Below are 18,491 nucleotides of genomic sequence, written 5' to 3' on the forward strand. Positions count from 1 at the left end.
ATATCAGAGTTATGGGCTGGACAAGCAAAAATATAATCCAAAATAAATAAAAACACTCATCAGCTGATTGTAACTGCAGAGATGACCCATTTGACATCACACAGTCTGATCTATTGTTAACCCCCAAAAATATGAATATGTGTCGCTCTTTACTGGGAAACACCATCTGTTGGGCAGGACCGAGCTTTGACTTTCTGTTTGAAGAACACATGTTACCATAATATGAAGCTTGTGAATATGATCGCCAGCGGGAGTTTTAAACATAGGAAAGGAAGGCGGTATTTACAGTAACCTTTCGTACTTCTGTTCGCAAAGAAGTGCATTTAGGCATCAATTAGGGTCCGACCACTGCCCACTGCATATCTTTACAGTTATTGTCATACTGAGCTTTAATTGTTAATGCCAGTTTGAATTTTGTAAAGGACTCCATTAGCATCTGTGTGCAACTGTGTGAATAAAAACATCACAAGTTGAAGCTGAGAAGAATGTTTGTGTGTTTGAGACGCCCGGAGGAGCTGGTGTAGAGCGGCCGATGAGACCGCAGGGAAATCATTGTGAACACACAATCAACCACACACACCTTTATAGTATTCGCCTATATGGGATGCATAAATACCTCCTGTCGGTCTTATTATTGCAAAATAAGGTATTCACTTGGTGGCTCGGGGCTATCAAGCACAAAGAACAGGTTGCCTCCATTGAGAGAAAAAGTAGATATTAATTGATTAACATGTAAGTGTACAATTTTTACGACGTACAGGTTTGTCTCAAGATTTCCTTTTGCTTTCATTTCCGTAACGTAGGTTGAGGTTTCTTGAGAATTCTTTAAGGCTTCAGTATGATTCATATTTTAAGTACGAGGGGAACAATGCACACAATAAACCACAAAAGCTTCAGGTCGATCTTCCACAAAAAGCTGACAAAGTTAGGCCATACAAGGGTTGGGTGAGAGGCTGACAGCATTGTGCTTCGGTACACTCAGAGAAATCTGCTCATCTGTTCAGCTGCCAGGGTTCAGGTTGTAACACAATTAGTGCGAAGAGAGCAGGAGTCGTGCACGGAGACAGACCAACACAGACCGCAAGCTGAATGCAAGCCACTGAACCATCACTGAACTAAGTGAACGCGTCTCCTCCGAAGCACAGGACATAATAACCCTATGTGACCCGTTAACATGTTTGTGTGAGCTGTATGTGGAGAACCGACCGCCTGCTCCTTCATCAGGTCGCATCAGGATGGAACGATTATCTTCTCAGAAGGATTTTCAGTCTGTTTAGAAGATGTTTTTAGTCTTTAAACTCCACTTCAGGAACCTTTGGGTTCCAGTTTGCCGGAGGTAAAGTACCTAACGAGTGTGACAAATCAACAGCAGACAAGTATGACATAGTATTTAAAACAGGCACTTAGTCCACAAGGCAATTACATTACTATCATGAACACAGATGAACAACCGACCACACCATATATGTTTGTTTTTTAAATACATAGCAAACAGTCTTCCTAATTTTAAAGCTACATCATGATTAGTAAGTTATTAAACTGCCTCCGTCACATATCAGACAGCCTTGGTCCAACAACAGATTCAATTATAGCTATGGAGTAATTTACACTGGGTTTCATGAAATAATGCCCACATAACTTTCTTCGCAGTCATGGGTGGAGCTGTTAATATGTATTTTTCCATTACGGACCCTGTGAGCACTCCAGACGGCGTGTTGCTGCCTCGCTGTGTCTCCTGCGCGTCCGTGGGCCTCAGCAGGTTCCCATGGTGCTGACTGTAGTGTAACTGAACTTGGACATGGACGCTCCCGTTGCCATCGCGTCCTCCTCGTTGTCCCGTAGCACGCTACGGCGGCGGCGATGGCAAGGTGTAGCGCAGCACGCGAACGTGGCGAGCAGAGCTTTGCGGAAGCGCGTGTTCATGAAGCAGTAAATTATGGGGTTGACGCAGGCGGAGGTGTAGCACAACAAATGGATGAACGCGATGGGTGTCCCCGAGAGGGCGCTTTTGGCGGAGATGTCGTCGAAAGCCCGCCAGGTGTTGGCGCAGTACAGCGGCATCCAGCATAGGAAGAACAGCACGACAATGACCACCAGCATGCGGATCACCCTCTTCTTGGCCTCCAGCTTGGCCTCAGATGTGTTGCTGCGTGGTCTTTCTGCCTTCGTCGCCCGGCTGGACGCCGCCACGCTGGACATCTCCATCGAGTGTGGCCGCTGGGCAACATTAACGTAGCAACCGTCGCCATCCTCGCTGCCGCTCGACACGGCGGCGGTGAGGCCGTTCTTCACATCTGAGAGGGAGTGGAGAGTGTAACAAGTATCGCTGTAAAACTAATGCACTGTATTCAAAAACTCTAAAATGACACTGGATTCAAAATAAAGTGAACAGCTGTTAATTTCAGAAAATCTCAAATGACCAAATAAGAAAAAGAAGAATAGCTCTGTGATGACGCATGCACACACCTCTTTAGCGTTAAGCCTAAGTTTATGCTTCTGCCTCAGGTCGACGGCCACCTGCTCCGTCGACCTGACGTAGCTACGCTGTCGACCTGACGCACACCTTTACGCCGTAGCTACGCTGTCGACCTGACGCACACCTTTACGCCGTAGCTACGCTGTCGACCTGACGCACACCTTTACGCCGTAGCTACGCTGTCGACCTGACGCACACCTTTACGCCGTAGCTACGCTGTCGACCTGACGCACACCTTTACGCCGTAGCTACGCTGTCGACCTGACGCACACCTTTACGCCGTAGCTACGCTGTCGACCTGACGCACACCTTCACGCCGTAGCTACGCTGTCGACCTGACGCACACCTTTACGCCGTAGCTACGCTGTCGACCTGACGCACACCTTTACGCCGTAGCTACGCTGTCGACCTGACGCACACCTTCACGCCGTAGCTACGCTGTCGACCTGACGCACACCTTTACGCCGTAGCTACGCTGTCGACCTGACGCACACCTTTACGCCGTAGCTACGCTGTCGACCTGACGCACACCTTTACGCCGTAGCTACGCTGTCGACCTGACGCACACCTTCACGCCGTAGCTACGCTGTCGACCTGACGCACACCTTTACGCCGTAGCTACGCTGTCGACCTGACGCACACCTTTACGCCGTAGCTACGCTGTCGACCTGACGCACACCTCTACGCCGTAGCTACACTGTCGACCTGACGCACACCTTTACGCTGTAGCTACGCTGTCGACCTGACGCACACCTTTACGCTGTAGCTACGCTGTCGACCTGACGCACACCTCTACGCCGTAGCTACGCTGTCGACCTGACGCACACCTTTACGCCGTAGCTACGCTGTCGACCTGACGCACACCTTCACGCCGTAGCTACGCTGTCGACCTGACGCACACCTTCACGCCGTAGCTACGCTGTCGACCTGACGCACACCTCTACGCCGTAGCTACGCTGTCGACCTGACGCACACCTCTACGCCGTAGCTACGCTGTCGACCTGACGCACACCTTTACGCCGTAGCTACGCTGTCGACCTGACGCACACCTTTACGCCGTAGCTACGCTGTCGACCTGACGCACACCTTTACGCCGTAGCTACGCTGTCGACCTGACGCACACCTTCACGCCGTAGCTACGCTTTCGACCTGACGCACACCTTCACGCCGTAGCTACGCTTTCGACCTGACGCACACCTTCACGCCGTAGCTACACTGTCGACCTGACGCACACCTTTACGCTGTAGCTACGCTGTCGACCTGACGCACACCTTTACGCTGTAGCTACGCTGTCGACCTGACGCACACCTTCACGCCGTAGCTACGCTGTCGACCTGACGCACACCTTCACGCCGTAGCTACGCTGTCGACCTGACGCACACCTTCACGCCGTAGCTACGCTGTCGACCTGACGCACACCTTTACGCCGTAGCTACGCTGTCGACCTGACGCACACCTCTACGCCGTAGCTACGCTGTCGACCTGACGCACACCTCTACGCCGTAGCTACGCTGTCGACCTGACGCACACCTTTACGCCGTAGCTACGCTGTCGACCTGACGCACACCTCTACGCCGTAGCTACGCTGTCGACCTGACGCACACCTCTACGCCGTAGCTACGCTGTCGACCTGACGCACACCTCTACGCAAACGTCTTCTCCGTCGCCTGCGCTTCAACATTTGCAATAAAAGCATTTGCTCTTCAATATTGATGAGCTGCGACTCTAAAACCCCTGAAGCCACACACAGCGACACAGCCACACACACCTGGCGGCATGGCGGTGAATTGCAGAGCTACGCGGTCCCTCGACGCAGAACTTCCAATGCTGAACGACGTCGTAGGTACGGCGTCGACGTGACGCAGAAGCATAAACTAGGCTTTATTGTATTTGTGAGCGAATCCCTTTACAGAGCAGCTGCTCACCTGCATGGAGAAAAGAGTTCCAGAGCGATCATCCACCAGGGGAAACTGTAATTTATTGCTCAAATCTTATTGAGTTTAAAGTCCTACACGAGCTTCTAGTAAGTATAGTAAAATTCTGGGACAATTCAATGTTTAAATAAAACAATTTGACAATATTTGTGTTTATTCCTCTTTCTGTGCCTGTGATTTGAAGTGAAGCACTTCTGGATCTTTAAATCCAAGTGTCCTCCAGTTGTTTGAAGCCATGCTCTGTGACTGCAGTGAGTATTTGTATGTATGTTTTGGGATCAGCTCTTTCTCTCTGAGAGCAAACAGATGGAGACGTCCGGCAGCTGTTCCATCCTCTGATGGAGCTCTCGCATGCCCACCAAAGGTTACGCTCCACTTAACCTGCACACATCACAGTGATTGTAGCGCTAATGATATCGCTGTGATTAAAACTTAATCCCTCATCATTCACATGAATCTAATACGTGTAAATGCTCCATCAGTCTGGTTGAGCTGCATCGTGTGATGACGTTCAAGAGACAGTTTGACACGACGGGTCTCACGTCAAGGAGCATCTGAAGCTTTCGCATGTGATTTAACGCCCACTCGTGTTCATAAATCCTCACTAACGGGTCAGACTTTAAACGTTATTCAGGCAACAAAGCCACTCGGTGTGAGGTCTAGGAAAAGATAACATTTGGGGCTAAATGAGTATTTAGAGGGTGATGTAAATGGAGTAACATGTGTGTGGTTCCTTTTAAAGGATTCATAGCATATAGGTTGTGGTTTTGACCCTCACACAGTTGTGAAGTTACTTCTTTGTTAAATTCTTCTGCAGACATTGTGAATGAACACATGTAAATGAAGTAACTAACTACTAACTGTAACTTTACATGAAGTGTGTCCCTCCAGTCCGTCTCCGTGCAGAAAACTCAGAAGTAGCATTTTAGCTGCCTACTGTGCTTTTATTTTGGTATTAATTTTAACCCTAACCCGCTGCCACAATCCTTCCACATGAAGTGTACATTCGCTCACCGGTAGAGTCTTTTTTGTGGCCCATCTCAAACTGGATGCCTCTAAAAAGTTCCCTGGAGATGAGTCCATAGGCCACAATCATCACCAACCCCGGGATCGCAAACAGCACAAGCAGCAACAAAATGTACCTGGAAGAGACGAATGACAGGGTGAAGATCATTCTGCCATTCATAGCTCTGGTTTGTACATATCATAACATGCATCACAGAGATAAGCATTGTTTTTCAGAATGCAGTAATGCAAAATAAGAGGATATTTCCAGAATCCTAAAAGCATTTCAAACTTGGTCTTGATGACGGAGATCACCTTTTTTATGATGAAGAACATGTTTGAATTCATTCCCTCAGTGGAAACCTTCCTCATTCTAAATGAATTATGTCCATAATAATAAGCTTGTATGAAAAAAGTAACTAATATATATTCTTGTATTTTGTGATGTCAAACAAAGCATATGTAAAACATATTTATATCGTTATTGACGTTATGACTGGACACTGTAATTTCCAATGCCCTGAATAGAAATCAACTCTCCCTTCACTGCGCTCTAATAAAAGCATACGATGCACCAAAGATCATTTTATATCTAGTATTATTTTCTTTCAAAGCAGTTAATCGACCAGACGGAAAATCTTTAGGGAATCTGGAAATAAATCAATAGCAGCTGCAAATGTTGAAAAATGTGTTTTAAAAAAACGGTAATACAACGGTATGCAACGGTAATACTCTCGACAAAAACCTGGTGCACATGCACAGATGTATCTATCAGACACCCACAAGCCAGCCTACTGTCAGACACACACACACACACACACACACACACACACACACACACACACACACACACACACACACACACATATATATATATGGATAATTGAACCATTCAATACGAGGTGCTGGGTGCTATATTACTCTTATTTGGTACTATGCACTTGCATTAGTCCAATAGGGTTGGCCTGTACTTTATGCAAGTTCATGTTTTTTCACACAGTTGCACGTTAACGCCGCTCTGAACATTGTCCTGAAACTGTGTGAAGGACTCGGGATGCTTCAGGACCCCGCTAACACTCACCAGGCCTGCTCTGCTGTCGCCAGCGGCCACACGTGGCGACACTGGTGGGCGGTGGTGTTGTCGGGGCGATGGAAGGACTCCAGGTGACTGATGATGGGGTAAGGGGTCATGAGGACGAAGGCCAGCGCCCACGTGGCGGCGATCACGCGATAGGCGTGGGAGCGCGTCTGCCACACCCGCGACTTCAGGGGGTTGCAGATGGCGCTGTAGCGCTCGATGGCGATGGCGACCAGGCTGAACGTGGAGATGCTCACGGATATTCCTGAAGATAACACATCATATTGTTATGATTATTTCAAAAATGTAAACACATGCTATCTTTTCTGTCTGATGAATGTCAAGTTATTACCCCTCCAAGCTCAGAATAGGCCAGTAATAAAAGCAGCAACAAAAACATGTTGTTGATGTGCGCATCGTGTCGGCAATCATAACCCAGAACAAAGCAAAGTGGAGACGAGAGCTGGAGGCAGAAATCACGTTTATGTCATCTCCACCCCCCTTCTGACGGGAAATTACTCTTTATCTCTCGTTCCCATGACCAAATGCTGTGTGTGTGTGTGTGTGTGTGTGTGTGTGTGTGTGTGTGTGTGTGTGTGTGTGTGTGTGTGTGTGTGTGTGTGTGTGCGTGTGTGTGTGTGTAGATAGATGATACTAAAGTTGAGAGAAGAGAACTCGTTACTTAGATGCACGTGCATTTCCCTTAATGCCAAAACCCAATGATTTAAAAATGAATGTGACCTTGTAGCTGGCCATTATATACATAGCAAGATATTTACCAGTTAGCTTCCATCGTTTGTGGGTGTGTTACGTGAATATAAATGTTTAATTCAAGAAGCAATAGTGGATTCTCATCTTATCAGGATTCTTATCCAAAATTGCATTTCACTGCTCGGTACGGAGTGAAATACTGAGCGTCTGTCAAAGCATACAGGTGAAAGTGAATAAGTGAACCAGAACGTGATTTAGGACACAGGTATGTTGTTATTGTGACTGTAGAGAATGACGGCAAACCTTCTGCCTCATTCTCTTCTCTCACCCATGAGGTAGGACACTATCTTGCACATGGCGGGTCCGAAGATGAAGTCCTTGAGGATGCTGGGGATGAGAGTGAAGGGCATGCAGAAGGTGGCCATCATCAGGTCACTAACGGCGAGCGACAGCAGGAAAGTGTTGGTCACGGTGCGCATGCGCTTATTGACCGTCAGCACCACGATGATCAGCAGGTTGCCGAACACACTCAGAAAGAAGATGAGGGAGTAGAGCAGGATCCGCAGCGTGTGGTGATCATCTGGTGCAGACGAAGACAGGAGCATGAACATGATCCCTTCTGTTTTAACACGATGGTCGATGCTATTGAGCTGTCTCTAATTAGTACTGATGCCACCTCCGTAGTTATTTTAACCCAAACCACAACACCAAGGAGTTGTGTTGCCTCATCAAGTTGTTTCCTGTGAAGACAGCAATGCATTTAGAAAAGGTTGAGCGGAAACAGACATTTTATTGCTGGACTTTCGCAAAGAAATTTGAAAAAACTTCTTTCGTCATATTCAAACTGTTGTATGTCGATAAGTTGGTTGAGTCCAGCTGGACTTTCGATGTATTGAACTTGCACCATCTGGTGGGGTGGAGAACGGCACACGTTGCATCATTATGACATGAGGCAATAAGACACACTCAGAAACACATTTACAGAATTGGCAGGCTCACTGGACTTCTGCCACCAGCCCGGGACGACATGGGCCTGTGAGCGGGTTTGGTTTTGATGCATGAACATTTCTACTGGCATGGCAAGTCACCAATGAGCTGCAACCAGGATTGCCAGGTTTGGCCGACAAAAAATGAAACACAAGCCAATACCTGTCCAATCGTCATAAAGGATCATTAATTCAGATAAATTATCATTTTGCATCCATGTGAAGTTTTTCATACTGAGCAGCCACAGCCAAGTACTATCAAAGTCTATCAAATTCAGGTACAAATATGAATATTTTCCACCTTAAAAAACACTGTTAGCCTGCAGTGCAAAGCCTGTTTGCTGTGACAGGAAGTGACGTCAGTGTGGTTATCGTCACCTCACCGCATGCTGAGACGCGTTTTAACCGCTCACCTGCTGCGTCCTGTGGATTAAAGCCTTGTGCACCGCATGTGCAGAACAACACAAAAGAGCCATCACCTTTTTAGTCTTAATCCACTGAAAAAGGCACCGGTGAAGGACTTCATGAAACCTGCAACACGTGTTAAATGAGTCTGTTCCCTGCAAAACATTGATCGCTCCATGTTTCCATTTCTTTGAGTACATCCTGCAGCACAGTGTCATCGTTCAGGCATCTCAGGGACTTTCTGCAGTTTGCTTACTTTCCTTTATCTCTTGGTCCAGTCCCTCTCCAGCCGGCTGCGTGACTTTGTTTAAATGTTTTGTTTAATGCTTGAAGAAAGCACAATATACACAATACAGCTTGTGTATTTGTTTCTGATTCTATCGGATTATTCTTTTAGAGCCAGAGCCTTTACACCTCACTGACTCACCATCAATAGTTTAACATCATAATACCCATATTTCCTTTGGCCTGTCATCTAATAACAGTTATCCTGAACATTACATATAACATATCATTGATTTTCAATAATCCACCTGCAACGTAGATGCATGAATTGGGCCCAGCTGTAGGTCACACTGCCATCTGTGCTTATCAAAAAGCAGCGTTACATTCAGGTACACATGTGAAAATCTAAACTCTGCAGCACAAGAGCCAACATTATACTAAAGTTGACCATCAAAACCAGAATTTGGCTTCATACTGTAAACGTAGGATGGCATTTAATCAATTTCATGCTTTTTCTTCCAACCAGCTGCTCGTAAATGTGTATGTTTAACTTACAGGCTTTGCAATGGATTCAGGATCAGCTCGGTCAGCAAAAGTCAGTCTCTCCCTCTCATGTCTCTCTCAGAAACACACACTTCCATCGAATGACCTGAGGACCATCTGTCTCATGCACCACTACGACGCCGACACGGCCTCAGGTTTCTGAACCGAGGGCTCCAAAAGGTTGTGTGCTTTTTGTGCACATGCATCTCTACATGAGCATCATGAAAATGTGCAGACAGGTGATTGGCTAGAAAGACAAACCAACTCTCCTTTATACTCTCTTTCCTCATGAAATATGTCACACTGGCCTCTGTCTAATTGAAGCCAATGAGCTTTCCAGTGAGCTCTCTGCAGCAACATGAAAACTCCTCAGAACTTTAACCAGCGTTTCCAAAAGCTGCTCACGGAGCGAGAGGATGTTCATCACCTCGCCTCACCAAGCTGCATTTTAATTCAGGTTTAGATATAGTCAAGCCCTCTTATTATGGAGCTTTTGGTTCTCCAATCAACTTGACAGATTCCTGCTGCTGCATTAAACAACACACAGTTTAAAAGAGCTTTCTTCATCACATGATGTCAGTTAAATATGACGAGCGGCACATCATCAGCTGTTGTTTTATATTACGTTGTTTTACACTGTGAGATGTGCACAAGTGTTACTTAATTTACACGACGTGGCATAATGTTAACTAACACACACACACACACACACACACACACACACACACACACACACACACACACACATATAATAAATGCATTATGGTGATTTTGCCACATGCTTTTGTCTCACCACTCACATTCTCATCTTTTCTGCAGCAGGTAACAGAAAAGCTTCTCTGAGCCTCACGACAGCACATTAGTGACATTAGTGAATGTTTCCTTCAGCCTAAGCGTTTTCACTACTGATGTGTGTGTAGCGCATATTCCAGCAGCTGTTAGTGGTCCACCTGTGACAGACACCAGGCCAACGGCGAGCTAGAGATGAACATCACTGAGGCTCTTAAACTACGACGGCTTTACTGGAACTATCCAGAAATTACAGAAACCAACGCTTCCGTTTTCACAATGTTCAGTTTGCCCACTGCTGCTTTGGAGAAATGTAACGGCAGAAGGAGTGTGCAGCGCTGGAGTATGGGAGCTCTTTCATGAGTGTGTGAGTGCAGTGCACACAGTCTGTGAGCACTTTGTTGCAACGTAGAGGTTTCTCTCAGTATACTTGTTGGATCATGTGCACACAGCATGCTGCTATATTGGACACCATGCATGTTACACATCTTACACTCTTCAGTCCCAAACTCCCTTAAAGCTTTCCTGCCTCTTGTGTAACCTTTGAACGCATCAGCAACTTGAATTCATCATTCATTGAAATGTTAGGTGGAGAAGCTGGTGAGCAGATGTCCTGCTGGCCTTGACATTCAAATATATCAAGTAGAAAGTTGACTGCAGAATCTATTGTTAGATATGCAGTGAACCAGTTAATGAATTATTCATGGGGTTTGTATTCCGACCATGAATATTTAAGCTTTCCTGGGTTTCTCTTATTCAGTTTGTCAGACATTACATTCTGTATAATACATGTGCAGCGTGCAACACTTTCTCTTCGGCCTGCGTGTCATCGGGGAAATCTCGGCTTGTGAAACCAAAGGAAGAGTAAATGTCATCTGACCATTTTCACTGAGCCAACAGTTGATGGAGACGCTGAACAAAAAGCACTTACCGTTGACTGACAGACCACAACACGCGCACCGCACAACAACACGCACAACACACACACAACAACACGCTGGTGTGGTAAACACCTGAGCTCTCAACGCAATGAGACGGTGAGCGATGGAGAAATAAGCACAAGAGAGAAGTGGGAAACGAGAAAGGAATACTTCTTTCATCCAAATTGCTTTTTTTTATGGATACATTTGAGTCAGAGTTTTAAAGTCTGGACAACATATTACACGCAGACACATCTTCATCAGTCCAGATAAGCCATGTTTTGTATGAATAACTCCACGTGAGTCTCATGAGCGTTCACCCCGGGGACAAATGACGGCTCATCTTGTCTTATATCTTATTATTTCCATCAATGTTCCCTCAAAGTAAAGAAAATATCACGCAGCAATCCAGCTTTACTTTGAAAAATATAGTGCGGCACATAGAATATCATATCCCATTCAATTAAGATTGAATGACGACAACTAAAATAAACCATTTCTATATGAAGTTTTGGTAATTATGAGCCACACACATTCTTCTTTTTCTGTAATGAGTGGAGGAAACATGAAGGCATGCCATGAAGACCGTTCACTACTACATGTGGTCATGAATGAACCTGCAGGTGAAGCTCTCCTCACCTTTGTGCCTCTCAAGCTGCGGCGACAGGAGCGAGGACGCGTTGCTGCAGGAGATGTTGGACGTGTCCGCGCTCCCGTTCGCAGCTCCGCTGTGCAGCGCAGCAGCCGCTCCGAGGCACTCAGAGGGAGAAGAAAATGTCTCATTTCGCACATTAGAATCCATGTTTTGACTCAATTGCGTCTCCAAGTTTACACAAAGTTGGATTCAGATCGTTTGCAAATGTTCGTGTGAGCCTTTCAACATCTACTGCATCTCTAGTCCTCCACACTAGAGACGCAAGTTGTCGCTTTTCAAAATAGAAAAAAAGCAATTTACTTAATTTATGCACCTTTTCTTTCCTGTTATGCACCTTTCCTTTCCTGCATCTTCCACTCCGCGAGGGGAGAAGCTGGAGCCGCGTGGAGGGAGCGAGGGCAGCCTGTCATATAGTGTGGGTGCCGAGGGGGGGGGGGGGGGGGGGTGCTCTATTGGATATTCTTGATTACATTGTTATAAAATCATCCAGGTGAATTACCTGAAGGACTTCAATGAGGCGCAGTGTGCAGTTCCCTTTGTTAACCAATAACAATGCATTGTTCTTTTCTTTGAGTGACAGCCCACCGCTCAGCTGTCGTATTGCCATGACAGGACCTTACACGCCTTTGCATACTTTATCTCTATTAGAGTAATAATGAAAAGTAATGTATCTATTCTAAAACTGCGGGGTAATTTAAATGAACGAGATTTGGGAGAATTCAGACGTAAGATTTGTGTAATGAAAAAAAAGACACAATGTCACCATGTTGCATGCCGGTTAGCCACTCTGAAGTGCCCGTATGTAGGTGTGACTGCGTGTGAGTGGTCGTGTGTCTCCTCGTGTAGCTCATGGAGTGACGGCTGTTTGACATGCGCACTAGCGCCCTCATGCGGCGTGTGAGTGCACTGACGCCATTGTTTGGTAAATGATCGACATGCTCTATATAAATGTTCTGCAGAATATATAACACACATGTTACATTCTTGTCCTTTGCACGAGCATGAACAAAGTTATAATTGTTCTCTGGAGTCTGAAACGGTGCTCGTTCTCCTCTTTTATCTGTTGTATCATAATTAAAATCATTGTCTTTACCCAATTGACTCATCCTTAGAAATGTCCGATCCTGGCTCTGTTTTTTGTCATATTTTTGTGATAAAGAAGCTGAGCTGACTGTGAATAATAGCAACAATTCTCATATTTTGGTTGACTGTAATTAATTCATTAATAGAATTGTGGTAGGCAGTTCTGATCTGCACTCGCATACAATTAACCACAGTTTCTCACTCACATCTGTCCAATTTCATCATATTGATAAAAAAAAATGAAGGCACGTCATTTCCGTGTGTGTTTTTTAAGGCAAAGCAGCCGTGGAACATCTCACTGTGCTTCATGTTTTGGGAATAAGCAAAAAACACCAATCGGCTCATAAATGATCTGATGACATCATGGAGATTTAAAGTTATCGCGCTGCAGTCCAGCTGCACCTCTCAGCTGGAGACACACGTTCATCTGGGAGGTTGAAATGTTGCTGCTTTCTGAAGCATGTTATTGCTGTGGAGAGCGGGGACCGGCTGCTCGGCCTGGGACTCATTCTCATGCACCCAGAGAGAAAAAAGAAGGTCATTATTTGGAGCGTCCCACCTTTAATCTTTCTCCTGGTCTAATTAGCTGACTCTGGCAGGTCATGTGCAGGGCTACTTACCCCAGATAAACAAGCCATGTGAGGATGCCAATCAGGAGGAAGAGAGAGACTAGTGCTCCCAGTTGAGTGCTGTAATCACAGACTGGCATAGTGTGTTGATTACTGAGGCTCCACTGCTGATGAAGACAGGTTGCAGATAATCACCTCCGGGTTGACACTTTGCAGCACGTCTGAATCCTCTGGTGCTCCATGTGCATCCTTCACTGTCGTTACTGTAAACACCACTGAGATTGAGGTTCAGATCAAATAAACATCTGCAGCACTGGAGGATTCAGAAATCCAGGCAGTAGGTGTCATGGAAATACATGAAACTCTTTTTTCCCCTGACTGAGGGAAATGGACGGCGAATGCATCAGCGCAGCCGAGCTGAAGACGATGCCTGTCTCCTTCCACTCTCTCCTTGTCTCCTTGTTGCTCCTGGACGCATGAGAGCGATTGTTCAAACAGCTCCAAGTCAGTAGTGCATGTGTGGTTAATGGGTTGTGTGTGTGTGTGTGTGTGTGTGTGTGTGTGTGTGTGTGTGTGTGTGTGTGTGTGTGTGTGTGTGTGTCTGTGTGTGTGTGAGAGAGTGTGTGTGTGTGTGTGTGTGTGAGTGTGTGTGTGTTATCTTGGGGGAGAAGACACTCACATGTGTGATTCTGACATTTCCTGCAGTTGTTCTCAATTTGTGGCCGTCGGAACTGCGCCATCTTGTTTTTCACCTGACTGATTTTAGTGAAAACAAACACTGAACGAGAGGTGGACACTAATGCATTTACTGAATTTGCTTTTTGTGATGAAATACAAAATAAGCATCACCCGTATCTGGAGCTCTGAGGCCCACACACAGCGTTACTGTTTTGGTTGACCTGACCCTCTCATCGCGTCTATCTGGATGCATCAGGCTGCTGCTCGAGCCAAGAAGCTCTGAAGACCCTCTGAACACAACCTGCTCAGCACCGCAACGTACAGAGAACCAGTCTGCAATAGAATATCCCAGAATATTTACCAGGTAAAGAGCCGAAGAAGAATGTAAAGGCCAAAAATAACGCTAAAAAATGGACTCCAAATGGTTTGCTAACGGTTTGCTAACAAGCTCTCCATACCAACCTCACAGGCGATAATGTCAATGTGATGTTCACAGCTGGTTTCTGTTGTCAGATCGAGGACATCAGGTAGCTCTGCTGTTTTGTTTTGTCAAAGCGCTGCACAGCACGAGCACGAGACTTGATCCCATCTGCAACCTTTAGAGGATGTTAATGGATGTCTGGCGCTCTTTCCACCAACGGTAATGCATATCTGTCGATATGCATTACCGTTGGTGGTAGTTCTCTGTGAAAAATAGCAGTTTGCTAAAAAGTGAAGGATAACACCAAAGTGCAACTAATGCAGGTTTTAAAGCATCGACTAAAAGGCTTTGCTTCATAGGAAAGGACATTTTTGTTTGCTCTGAGATGCTCAGAATATACATAGATGTGAAATAAATATAGGAACCAAACAAGGTGCTTTAGGTACAATGTTAAGGTACTTCATTAGGAGTAAGCAGATCTTTCACTCGTGTGAAAAACAATACATATTTACATGTTGTTGTCTTTGCGCTGCGTGACCAGTGCTGAGCAGGGACTGAAGGGCAAAGGTCCAGGACATTTGGGACTGAGGTACATTACATCCTGTAGTTGTGTACTCTGAATATGTAATCATCTTTGTAGACTATTGTGATGAATTATTGCTACTCTCACTTCAGCAAAATGTTGAGCACTTTGCCTCTTGCACACAAACTCCCATGACATCACCACATAGACTTAATGTGCACAGACGCACAACAACACACCCACTAAACACCTGAAACACACATGGGTGCAAAAATGCATGCATCATCTCACAAATATGTGTTGCATTTGTGCATGCGCCGTGAAGCAGCCAGAGCCTCACTCCTACTACTCCGACAGCGTCAACGAAAGATTCAGAAAGGGAATGAGAAGGTGTTATGGTTGTGTACATAAATCAACTGCTTCATCTTCATGTAGATGTCTGATCTGTATCAAGGCCCGCATAGAGATAGAGAAGCTAGATGAAGCACAATCCTCTTGAATTCTGTAAAATATGTATTCAAAGAGCAATGGTACAAACTATTCCTGCACAGTAACTTTGATAGTTTGCAGATTTGTTTTTCTTGGCTTTGGTTGAGCTTTGCTCACCTTTGTCCCATCCCAAGGATAGCAGTATCGTAATGAGCAATAACTGAAGGACTCTCCCATCGTTACAGACCACGGCAATCATAAAGCTTCAGAAACTACACCCTACCTGTGAGTGTTTAGTCCCTTCCAGGGTTGATCAAGTAGCTTTCTATTTGTAATGTTGTATCGTATTGTCTTTTAAAAGATGTATTTTTGAAGAGACGCCTGAGGGTCAAACTTTGAGCTGTGGTGATATTATGATGCAAATATTCCTAGAAAGACATTTTCTGGCTTTTCTCCCAAACTCACTGAAGTTCAATGAAGTGAATCAAGGATTTTACAGCAGTTGTCACTGAGTGGACTGTCTTAAGTTGCACCTTTTAGAAGAAACACGATCATTCAGATCAAAGTCAAAACTTCTGTTTTCGCAGGTTTTATTATTGTGACTGTTTTTGAGTTTTTGAGTTAATTTTTTAAAACCTTGCTGCAAAAACTCTATATTGCCTAATGAGACAATACATATATACATATATGTATTGTAATACATATATACATATATGTATATATATATATATATATATATATATATATATATATATATATATATATATATATATATATATATACATATATGTATATATATATATATATATATATATATATATATATATATATATATATATATATATATATATATATATATATATATATAATAAGGTAAATTGAAACACACACTATAACACAAGGAAGTTCTACAGAACCACAAACTGGTCCTCTTAAGTGACCATCCAACTGAATCATTACCTTCCAAAACCAGTTCAGCCAACCCTGAACCCTGCAGACTTCATGAAGTAGACTTTTGAATTCATCTCACATTTAGAAAGGTGCACCTAATGATAAAGTGTCAATAACATACAGAAGGACCTGACAGCGTTGTCCAAGGTACACGGACGTTAGAATATCAAAGTTCCTGAGGCAGGTGGTATTTGAAGGGCATCTCTTTCTTTATGAACCATATTTCCATGTTTTCTAAAGTGAGTTTTACTGTTAGATTTTGCGCTAAGAAAAGTATTTGTTGGTACACCCACAAATATATTGTTGAGCTCACAGCATAGAGTGATGCAATACTGCCAAGATACACGGTATATCTAAACAAATTTGTGTTCCACAAATAAAAAACAATCAGATTTATAGCAATAAGATCAATGCAAATGCATAACCATGAATTTCTCATAATGTAGTGCTGACTGTAATGAATACATCCCATAATGATTCCTATCATTGCTTATTGCCGTCGCGTGGTGAACCTTTGGCCCTGAAGCAGATGGCTTGGGTCCATCTTCACAGGCCGTCGCCTCCTGAGACATTCCTGACACGAGACTGTTGAATAACTGAATAACTCACCTTTTAGTCTCACCTTTAGCCCGTCAAAGTCCTGCGGGGGGGGGGGGGGGGTAGATAACAGTCAGCAGGGCCAGGTGAGCTCCTCCTGAGGACCGGGACGCCGAGCAGAGACGAGCTGGTGAGCTTCATTTGAAAACACAATGTATTATTCATTCTACAACTGTTTAACACGGAGAGCAGAGAGGAACGAGGAAAAAAACACTTATTGTAAAAAAAACATACTATTTATTTTATAATTTACTGAATAATTTTACCACTTTAGGCCACAATCAATATGTGAAACTCAGTGAAAGTTCAGTTTTTGGTTAAGTTCGAAAGACGAAAAGATTTAAACCACAAACATGAAGTGGAATATAAATGATTTTTTGATATATAAATAATAAATCACTAGACTTTTATGAAGGCAATATATTTAATTTGAGGTCTGTTTGTTTTATTTTAGTGTAATTCTGATACTGGATCTTCCTCATGTTGTCCCTCTTGAGAGCATTAACATATTTGTGTTGTGCTGAAAACCTCACAACCTCACTTCTTGTGGAGACTCACACGTTTTGAAAGACACTCAACATGGCTGCATTTCAGGGAAATCTGTATTGTATTATATTTCTGTATCATATCCTATTCAACTGGTTTCAGTAAGGATCCGTATGCGTTACACTGTTCCTGAATATCAGCGACTCATTGCTTGTTTCACGTAAATACAAGAAGATGAACGAGACAATCAGGGAGAGGGTTCACATGAGATGGCATGAACTGCACTGACAGAGTGATTTGGTCATTAAACATCACATGCGAGCTGTAGGAAAAGGCCGGTCCTGTATTGGCTCGGTCGCTTTGACTCATGTGCGTGGTTACAACACTGCGTGACTGAACATATAGTTTCCTTCAATAACCACGTCAGCCAGTTGGCACACACACACACTTGTCTACATACTAACACACACACACACCCTTTACCACCTGCCCATATGGAAATGACAGCCTTTTAAAAGGGGTACATTGACATTCAAAGTCCAGGCTGTCTTTTTAAAGGACACAGCTGTGTCTGCTGTTAACAATTAACTGCCTGTGCTGACATGAAAGATTAACTATTCATCAGACGTTATCAGCACTTGTATGGCTTCTGTAGGTGCAGGGTTATCTGCTATTAAATGGAAGTCACACTGTAATGTAAAGTGACAGGAAAAGGAGGGAGACATAGGACAAATGTTGAAGGTTATCAATAAATCAAATAACTGCAGATACTCCCTTACGTTAGATTAATAACTTGAAAATAGCACGTGACTTTTTTTTCCTGGATGTGCCATTGTTCATCATTGTTTATCATCGCCTTAACATTTATGTCATTAAGAGTATTTCCTTTATCATCACTTGGATTTTGTAATTTATATTCTTTTTGCAATATTTATAACTGCAGTGATGAGAGACATCAGTGTCATAAAGAGCGTGGAACATCTCATTGTTGATTGCGTAATATTAACCCTCTCCTCCATGGTAGGAC

At 44.3% G+C, this 18,491-nt stretch overlaps 1 protein-coding gene across 1 annotated transcript; it reads right to left on the minus strand.

Moving 5' to 3' along the window:
• Window positions 1–1,752: 1,752 nt before the first annotated feature.
• cckbrb (cholecystokinin B receptor b) lies at window positions 1,753–11,874 on the minus strand. The gene is made up of 5 exons (XM_068601778.1): window positions 11,712–11,874; window positions 7,533–7,784; window positions 6,497–6,758; window positions 5,425–5,552; window positions 1,753–2,294 (listed from the first exon to the last, which is right to left on the minus strand). Exons 1-5 carry the CDS (start codon window positions 11,872–11,874, stop codon window positions 1,753–1,755), a joined length of 1,347 nt encoding a protein of 448 aa, XP_068457879.1.
• Window positions 11,875–18,491: the final 6,617 nt, after the last annotated feature.

Source organism: Clinocottus analis, unplaced genomic scaffold, assembly GCF_023055335.1.
Source record: "Clinocottus analis isolate CAN_PGR_092001 unplaced genomic scaffold, fCliAna1.0.p SCAF_54, whole genome shotgun sequence".
NCBI lineage: Eukaryota > Metazoa > Chordata > Actinopteri > Perciformes > Cottidae > Clinocottus > Clinocottus analis.

Excerpts from the sequence above, each read along its gene's own strand:
- cckbrb (XM_068601778.1), bottom strand. The coding sequence starts at position 11,874 with ATGGATTCTAATGTGCGAAATGAGACATTTTCTTCTCCCTCTGAGTGC. Across the intron at positions 7,785-11,711 it reads GCAGCTTGAGAGGCACAAAG|ATGATCACCACACGCTGCGG; the intron begins GTGAGGAGAGCT and ends CGTCTGCACCAG. Across the intron at positions 5,553-6,496 it reads GCGACAGCAGAGCAGGCCTG|GTACATTTTGTTGCTGCTTG; the intron begins GTGAGTGTTAGC and ends CGTCTCTTCCAG.